The sequence below is a fragment of the Pezoporus flaviventris genome, unplaced genomic scaffold (assembly GCF_033815535.1).
Source record: "Pezoporus flaviventris isolate CSIRO_AGI_PZ_B2104156 unplaced genomic scaffold, CSIRO_AGI_Pfla_v1 ptg000213l, whole genome shotgun sequence".
NCBI lineage: Eukaryota > Metazoa > Chordata > Aves > Psittaciformes > Psittacidae > Pezoporus > Pezoporus flaviventris.
Genome location: NW_026892761.1, coordinates 5,209,150 through 5,218,005, shown reverse-complemented (window position 1 = coordinate 5,218,005; position 8,856 = coordinate 5,209,150). Strand labels below are relative to the sequence as shown.

General features: G+C 55.7%; 1 protein-coding gene across 1 annotated transcript; it reads left to right on the top strand.

Moving 5' to 3' along the window:
* Nucleotides 1-3,449: 3,449 nt before the first annotated feature.
* Nucleotides 3,450-8,588, top strand: CCN5 (cellular communication network factor 5). The gene is made up of 5 exons (XM_061441484.1): nt 3,450-3,618; nt 5,888-6,101; nt 6,657-6,911; nt 7,091-7,284; nt 7,810-8,588. Exons 1-5 carry the CDS (start codon nt 3,529-3,531, stop codon nt 7,831-7,833), a joined length of 777 nt encoding a protein of 258 aa, XP_061297468.1. The 5' UTR covers nt 3,450-3,528; the 3' UTR covers nt 7,834-8,588.
* Nucleotides 8,589-8,856: the final 268 nt, after the last annotated feature.

Here is an 8,856-nt window from a genome sequence, read left to right as displayed (position 1 = left end):
GGGGTGGTCAGTCCTCCCAGCCCAGCTCCACTCTCCAGTTAAGGTGTGAGAACCAGAGGGAATAAAACCATCCAGACAGGGATGGAAACGGCCATCATCACCTCTCTCGGCTCTTGCTGTTTGAAACTGGAGCTGGATACATTCTGGGTAGGAAACAACTTTCTCATCCTGCCAAAAACAAAGGTATTTCAAAGTTTCCCAAAGCCGGGGTGTTTCCAGAAGTCTCAGGAACAACAGCCAGCAACCACCCAAAGTGTCCGACGGCCGAGGGAGACCTGAAACGTCTCCTTTTCAGCTCAGGGCTCTTGGCTTTTCCAAGCTGGGTGTCTGTCCAGCTTTCCCACCAGTGCTGCTCACCCTCCATAGGCAGCTCTGCTCCCCTGCAGCAGGGATTTGAGCCAGGAGTGCTCAGAAGCAAAGGGAACATCCTTCCCACTGAGGTACGGAGCTGGGATCACCCTCGACCCATGATTTCACTGTGGATATGAAGATAAACAGCAAGGACCCAGGACAGCCTAGGTGCTCCCTAACAGAGACGGATGTCCAGATCTAGGTCTGCCTTCAGCCAGCTCTCGCGAGGGTGTTCAACACACAGTGTAAAGAAGGAGAGCATCCTGAGCAAAGGAAAGGGATCAAGGGAGAATATAGTCTATATCCATCACAGATGGATGCAATTTCAGCTGAGCAGGGTGCTCAGATGAGGGCTTTGCAGTGTTATTCATGATGGCATGTTAAATGGCACAGACATGAAAAAACCCAGCTGTCTAAAATGTAAATTCACTGGGTCAGTTCCTTCATTTCTATAGAAACAGCAGAGCTCGCCAGCGGCTAACTCAAAGGAGATGTATTCAGATCCCTGTATCAACTATTTTCTTGCACAACTCACCACAAAAAAACAAATATTACAACCCCTAAAAAAAACTGAGGATAATACCATGGAAACTGCGGAGCACAACATATGGACTTAATTACTAGCTATGAAATCACACGTATGGTGCAGAACACATATGGGCTACATGCTCCAGAGGAGAAGGGTTATAACTGACTATCTATAAAATGAACTGCTAACGTGCTGCTCTAATGCAGCTTTGCAAATCAAAACCTGTGCAAGGGCTGTATTGCTCTGCCAGGCCTTGCCTGCAGCCCCAGAACAGCGACTTGGGCATGCATCTGAGACATGGAGAGCCAGGAAAAGGGAATTCAAGCCCATATCACCCACAGAAAAGCCTCCTGGGGAAGGCAGAGTCAGGCAGACTTTGTGGGTATCCCTCCAGCCAGGTCCTATGGGCATCCCCAAAACCCAGCGAGGTACCACTGGGGACTGCCAATGGCAGCTGAAGTATGGGAGGTGGCTAGGTATGGGATGGTGGGTTTGGCCCCTGTCTGGCTGCTTGACTTGGTGCTGCAGCTGACTGCTGGCTTCCTGGTGATGTCATACCATCACAGTGATGTCAACTTACCGCAGCAAGATCTCAGTGACATCAGGTGGTGGTAGTGGTGGTAAATTAATGTCCCCTCTTATCCCAAGCTGAGGGAGGGGATTAATAAGGGGTTCCTCCCCCAAAGAGCCAAACCTGTACCCCAGAGAGGGCAGGCAGGGGGTTAATGGCCAGTGGGCTTCCCTGGGTAGCCCTGAGCCCCAGCCCCCCTGGGGTGTCCCACTGACCCCCAAAGCCTCACACGTGGAGCTGTTGGCTGCTCCCAGAGCTGCTCACTGTGGGCAACAAGAGGGTTTTATTTCCCTTACCAGCACTTGTCACCTGATTTCTAACTGGGGAAGGAAGTCATTCCCGTTCATCAGGAGTCCCTAACAAACACAAGCCTGGTATAATTAATTGAGCTCCCTGTGCCCCTGTGGCAAGGCTGCATCAGTGCTTGTGCTGATAGAGGCACTGCAGCTGCCTCCAGGGTGTCTGGCTCAGCTGCAGCGTCTGAAACGTGGTAGCCAGAGGGAGGGCACCAGCTCCTGGAGCGCAGGAGAAAGCAACACCACAGGATGTGGCTCCAGCCTTTGGTATGGAACCTTCTGGCTTGTTGCGTGCTCCTCACACCTCCCCTGCAGCACACAGGGATGCCAGGGCAGATCCCTGGACCTCCAGGCATGGCTTGGGTGATGCAGGGAACTGGAGCTCCAACACGAGGAGCCGCGCACGGATAAGTGACAGCCGCCTTTGGAAGGTGGCCTGGTATTTCCACAAGCTGCCATGACCTCCTTAACAGACCAGTGGCAGCTAACGAAGCAAAACCAAAGCAGAGCGTCTGGGTGGTAACAGGAGAGCTCTGGCTGTGCGCTCCTCCGTGCCGGGCTCTGCCCTGCCCTGGCTTCCAGGCTATAGCAAGAGTCAGAGCTGAGGACAGGAGAGGAGCCAGGAGAGCTGCAGGGCATCCTGCATCCCTGTGTGAGCTCAGGCCTTTCCTTTGGGCTCTGGACTCACAAATTCCCCTTACACGTTGTGATAAGATCAGAGGGGTGAAAACATGGAGAAGGGCTCAGTTCCCCGAAGGCCTTGGGATGTTTTCCTCTCCTAAGAGCCAGCCTTGCATCCCCAAGACACAGTGGCCAAAGGGAAAGCTCATACAGGGCAGACTGACAAGGGGTAAAGCATTGGGAGGCAACTGCTGAGCACCCACTTCTCTTCCTCAAGCTCGGATTTTAAATTCTCATGTTGCTTCAGACATGATTTTCAGGAGCTGAATTTGGGGTTGCAAGGGTTAAAGTCACCAGGGCCAGACTGCAGCCCCCTGCACCATGTAAACAGGGTACACCGTGAAACCTAACAGCCTTCTGCCCCTGCAGGCTCCCCGGGCAGCCACAGCCCCACACAGGACAGGGATGCTGTGGCAGCAGCACCACCACAGCAAATCCCTGTCCAGCTTTGGCTGTGGCAGAGAAACAGAGAGGGAAGCAAATCTCTACTGCCTGGAGAGCTTGCCTGGAAAACTGCTGCAGCCTGCTCCGGTCATACACTGTCCTCAGTGATGGAGGGACAGGATCCTGCCCTTGACTTCAGGGCCAGCTCAGCCCTCTCCCACAGCCTGCCATGCATTAGGCTCAGCACAAAATACAGGGTGGGTGCTCTGTTCCAGCTTGGGAATGATCCATGGGACAGCCCTGCCAAACCCTTCAAGCCCAGAAGGGAGACCCCAGCTCTGCCTGTGCAGACCCTGCTCAGTAGAAGGATGCGTGGAGTTTCCCTCCTGGTTGCAAGGAACAGCAAGGAGCTGGTTCACCCCCCAGCCCTCTCCCATGTTCCCTGGGGAGAGTATCCCATCCCTTCCCTCCCTGCCTGGGTGGACAGCACGTTCTCACCTTGAGGGGAGTGGAAATGGCAGCTGGAATGTGGGCTGGAAAAAAAAAAAAGAGAGAAAAAAAAAAGAAGAGAATCTTGAGGCTTGTCCAAACCTACTGATGTTTATACTGGAGCCTGTGAGTGACATCAGAGCAGGGAGAGTATAAACACCAGCAGGACCTACTCGGGGCTTTAAAACCTGCGAACACGCCGCTGCCTCCAAACTGCCTGGGGGGTGATGTGCTGCAGTGGCAGAGGGGAGAGCAGCATGAGGCTCCAGCTGGAGAAGCAGCTCCTCTTCCTCTCCCTCCTCTGCATCCTCTCCAAGGTAAGGGAGACGGGGCCCTGGGGCCGCTTTAGCCTTACTCGGGGAGGAGCCGGTTCTTGCGAAGTGAGATGCAGGGAGTACTGGGGCGTTGCAAGGAGCCCGGTGCCTAACGCTGGCTGCAGGCAGGCTGTATTGATGCAGTCCCACTGGGACAGAGCTATGCTTGGGAGAGACATTTGCGATGAAGCAGCAGGGTCTCAACATTCATGGGCCAAAGGCGTCTGTTGGGCAAGGCCAGGGAGCACACAGGAATGACAGCAATGCGCTGTTTGCTCGCCTGGCCCCGCAGCTCTGGGGCTGTGGTATGTGTCCCTGTGAGCGAGCCCCAGCTCCGCAGCAGCAGCTCCTGAAGATTCCTTCGTCTCCCAGGGCAGGAGGCCAAGCCCCAGGCACCGGCCTCAGCATTACACATCTCTCCCCCTGCCCGGGATGCTCATGCAAAGCCAATGCCTCTGACAGGATTTGAGTTATTGCAGTGATTCCTTTTTTCCCTTGGATTCTGTGTGAACACAGCTGCCTGTGCAGAGAACAGGAATGTTGAAAAGTGTGGGGTATCTCAGCTCCAAGTTGTAATTGCTGCTTGAATCCCAAAGCAGACCTTCTGCAAGCAGGGACATCGTGGCAGCATCGTGCCTGTTTGATTCCTTTCCCAGGCATTTAAGATCTCTGATAGGAACCACATTGTCATCTAAAGACAAGTTAATTACAAGGAGCAAGGGGAAATGGATTAATGGCTTGGCTAAGCTTTCTAAAACATTGATTTGTAATAGCAGCCTCCTGAAAGATGAAAAATGCCCTTGGCTGCCTGGGTAAACTGTGAGGGAGGAATGAGTCCTGCCCCAGGCACTCCTGAGTGCCTGTAGAATCACCAAAGGCCCTCATTCTCCAGCCCAAACCTGGCCACCGCAGCCAGTGCTTCAAGCCACAAGTCGCTCTCTGGTTTCTGCTACACTAATAATGCTGCTCATTGAGAGAACCAGAACAAGACCCAGATTGCTCAGCCCATTCTATATATATTTAATCTCCAGCTGCTGGCATTGACATTTGTACAGCCCCATACAAAACCATCTGAACTGCTGCAAATGGGGAACAGAGAGCACACCAGTGCCTACCTTCTCTAACTGGTTGTGGCAGACCTGATGCTACTGGGAGAAACTAAAAGAGAAAGAAAAATGGTATCTAAAGCAACATGGTCCAGCGGAACCCATCCATCTCTTGGAGGTCTCAGTGCACACAACAGTACCTGGCCCAGCAAAGGGATGAATGCTTTGGTTGCACATTGGCTGAGCATGTGCTGGCCATGCAGTGGAGCAGCAGGGCTGCTGGAGGGTGGATCAGAACTGCAGCATGCAGCTCACAGCTGGCAAAGAAGCCACATCCAAACTGCAGAGCCAACTCACTTGGCTTCAGGCTCTGTATGCAACAGCCCTGTCAGATGCGACATGACAGGAGCATAAGTGCTGCCTGCAAAAGCTGTTGGTGCCAGGGTAATTGTTCAGGCCATGGATATAAACACCTACCTGCCTGGGGGATCTCCTGCAGGAACATCCCTGGCAAACAGTCACTGAGCAGGCAAACGGCTGCCGTGCACATCCCTGCCAAAGGGATTACTCGGTCTAGCTAGGAGGGGAAATGTAATTCCTTGTGCCTATCGCAGGGCTCGTTTCCCAGCAGGCCAGGCCAGGCAGAGGATGCTGCAGGCAGGGACAGGCAGAGGAGGCAGCTGGAGCAGGAAGGAAAGCAGCGAGGTTCCCCCACTGCCAATGCAATGCCCTGTTCCTTGGCATGCATGAGGGCTGTTAAGACTGTCCAGAGTTAGGTGCCATGCGCGTTCGGCCCCTGCAAAGCCACATCTCCAGCTGGGTACAACCTGCTGCCTCAGAGCCAGGATGCCTTCCCCACCTTCCTCCCTCAGTCCTGCTGGTCTGCTTGGGGCTGCCAGCCCTGCTAAATATGTTAAATAACCACCACTACCTGTGATGTCGGCTTTGTAACTCCATCTCCTTTTCTGTACTCAGAGCAGCGGTGCGTTTCAGTCCCCATCCTGCAGAGCGCTGAGCATCCCTGATTCTCCCTGGTTTTCCTTAGGGTACATTGTGCCCTAAGGGACCAGCAGCTCTCAAGGCTGCTTTGCTGTATTCCCACGGATGTGCAGATTCTCCCTCCACCAAAAGTCTGCCCCCATGAGTGAGAGGTTGTGTGTCTGTGCCAGTGAAACGGCCAAACCCAGCCTGTACGGAACCAGCGACGGCTTTGCCTCTCTCTGCAGGTGTGTGCCCAGCTGTGCCGGAGACCTTGCTACTGCCCCTGGGTGCCCCCCCGCTGCCCCCGCGGGTCCCCCCTGGTCCTGGATGGCTGCGGCTGCTGCAAGATCTGCGCCCGGCGCCTGGGAGAGCCCTGCGACTTCCTGCACGTCTGCGACCAGAGCCAGGGCCTCGTGTGTGACTACAGCGCAGCACCCATGGGGAGAGCCACCTGCAACTGTGAGCACAGGGGTGGCCGCTGCCCCCCGGGGATCCCTGCACCCCCAGTTCCAGCCATGGCCCCACACATCCCGCAGCTTTCAGGGAAGCAGCTCTGGCGAGGATGATTCATGCAGCGCGGCCGCAGGGCTGTGCTGCAGCTCCAGCTCTGGTGCTGTTTGCTGACTGGGGATGCAGGGTGTTTGAGCGGGGATGGGTATGGGGGTCCGGGGTTGCTGCAGGGTATGGAGCCTGGGGGTCCTGCAGAGAAGCCGGAGGGAAACGTTTCCGAGCCTGAAAGCCCTGAAAGGCAGGGTCAGAGCCAAAGGGCAGTGGGTTTCTTAACAACTGGTGAGCTTTTTGCTTGAAAAAAGAGATGAGGAGAGGAGGTAGGGAAGGGGAGGAGGCTGGGCGATGCAGATGCTCATGCAAACCCATCTCTGCCCCACATAACCCCCTAGTCACTTCTGTGACCCCCCCCACACTTCAATCCCCACAGCTCCCTTCAGCAGTCCCCTCTGCCACCCACATTTCTGCCTCTTTGTCCCTAACGGGCTCCCTGGGTGTCACTTGCAGTTGAAGACATCGAAGAGGGCTGCGAGGTGAACGGCCGGGTCTATCGGGATGGGGAGGTTTTCCAGCCCAGCTGCAAGCTCCAGTGCCGCTGCCTGGATGGGGGCTTCACCTGCATCCCGCTGTGCCAGGAGGATGTCCGCCTGCCCACCCCGGACTGCCCCTACCCGCGGCGCGTGGAGGTGCCAGGGAAGTGCTGCCCTGAGTGGATCTGTGAAGCCCGGGACCAGCACCATCCCCTCCAGGATGCTGGGGCAGGTAAGATGCAGGATGTGCCAGTGAAGGGATGAACACACAGGTTTCTGGGGTTGGCCCCTTCACCACAGGCTGTGAACATCGACAGGAGACACCTCTCTGCACATTTGCCTGCCATGCAGAGCATGCTGCACAGCGACTGCCCCCAACCACCCTTTTCTCCCTCATCTCTTTCCATGCAGCCCCAAGGGCAGTGTCCCCGCTGCTGCCGTACCCATGCCAGGAGTGGGGCACGGAGTGGAGCGCCTGCTCAGCCACCTGCGGCATGGGCTTTTCTACCCGCGTCTCCAACCAGAACCGCTACTGCAGGCTGGAGACTCAGAGGCGGCTCTGCATGGCCAGACCCTGCCCGGCTCTGCCGGCAGCATCCCCAGTGGTAAGTGAGGGCCTTGGTGAAGCTGGTGCCCTGAGAAAGGGAAATGCCAGGCAACACGAGGCATCGGACCCCCAGCTACCTGCGGGCACCTCATCACCCCTCCTCAGCCGTGACCCAACCAGACCTCAGGGGCAGATAAACCATCTCCTGAACCTTGGCTTAGAAAACAACAGCTGGCAGGGGCAGACCTGAATTCTGAGGTCTCTGGATGTCTGAATCCAAAAGCACTGTGGATCCCACAGAACCCTGAGCCACACCGGTGAGCTCAACCTCCCCCTATGGCCAGATATGCATTTGTAGCCCCTGCCTGGCTCCCTGGGTACACCTGAGAGGTGGCTCTGCCACCCCTTTAACTAGCCAGGCACAGCCCCAGTGCAGACAAGGCGCAAACCTGCCTTGCTTCCATGCAGCCAGTGCTTTCTGTAGCCAGGCACCTGCACTGCCACATGCCCCTGCTCCCTAGACATGGGAGACACACCACCACGCTGCTCCATCTCCCTATCTCTCTCTGCTCTGCCTTTGCAGCGAGGAAACAGAGGTTATTTGTAGCTGTTCCCACCCTAGTTGCATCCCAGAGCCAACATCTCATCCCGGCAAAGAGTCTGGCACAAGCCCATGGCACTGTGGTTTTGGTGAAGATGGAGAATATGTCCCTTGGGAAACTGGGAATGAACTGATGGCTGCAAAGGAGGGTGGAATAGAGAACAAGATCCCCATGTCACCCAGCACCTACCCCCTCTGCACACCCTGCTGCCCCAGGCAGGGTTATTGGGCAGCATCCACAAGTTTCTTTGGCTGAATGAAATGGAAAATGGAGAAACCCTGCAGTGAGTGTGAACCCACCCGAGGAACCAGGAATTGGTCCGTTCCCACACTGGTGGTGCTTTTGGAGAAGTGATGCTACTGCTCCACCATGTCACACACACACAGCTATGCTCTGCAGGGGATGCAAGAGAGACCATCTCCAATACCTGGAAGCCCAAATCCCCAGGGGAACCCTCATGGGACCAATCCCCAAGGACGGAGCAGGTACATGGAGCCGCACACCACGACTCACCACCATGCGAGGCTGAGCAGCTCAACCATGCATGAACTAAACCATCCCACAACATCCACCCTGCACCCAGCAGCAGCCTTCCCGAGCATGGGCAGAAGCACCCTCCTGCCTGCAGCTCTAATTCACCTCCATTCTAATTCACCACATCTCTCCAGAATCAACATGGACCTTCCTGCTCTGTCCGGCCTCCTCCTCCCCAAAGCACTGTTGGTTTGGCAGGGCTTTGGCGAGTGAGGAGCTCAGACACAGGAGATGCAGCAGCAGAAGTAGCTCCTGCCATCCAAGCACATCCCTGCGAGCCACAGCCAAGGGAAAAGCAGGAAACAGAGAAAGCAACTCATAAAGATGAGTCGGGGCCATCTCCTGAGAGGCTGGAGCTGCTCCAGCTATGGAAGAGTCGGTGCAGGAGCACTGCCTTCACTTTCACAGTGATAATCCCTCTGGGTGACTGAAAAATGAAACCCAAATGCCCTCTAACGGCCTCGCACAAGCACGTGGAGGGAATGTTTGTCCCC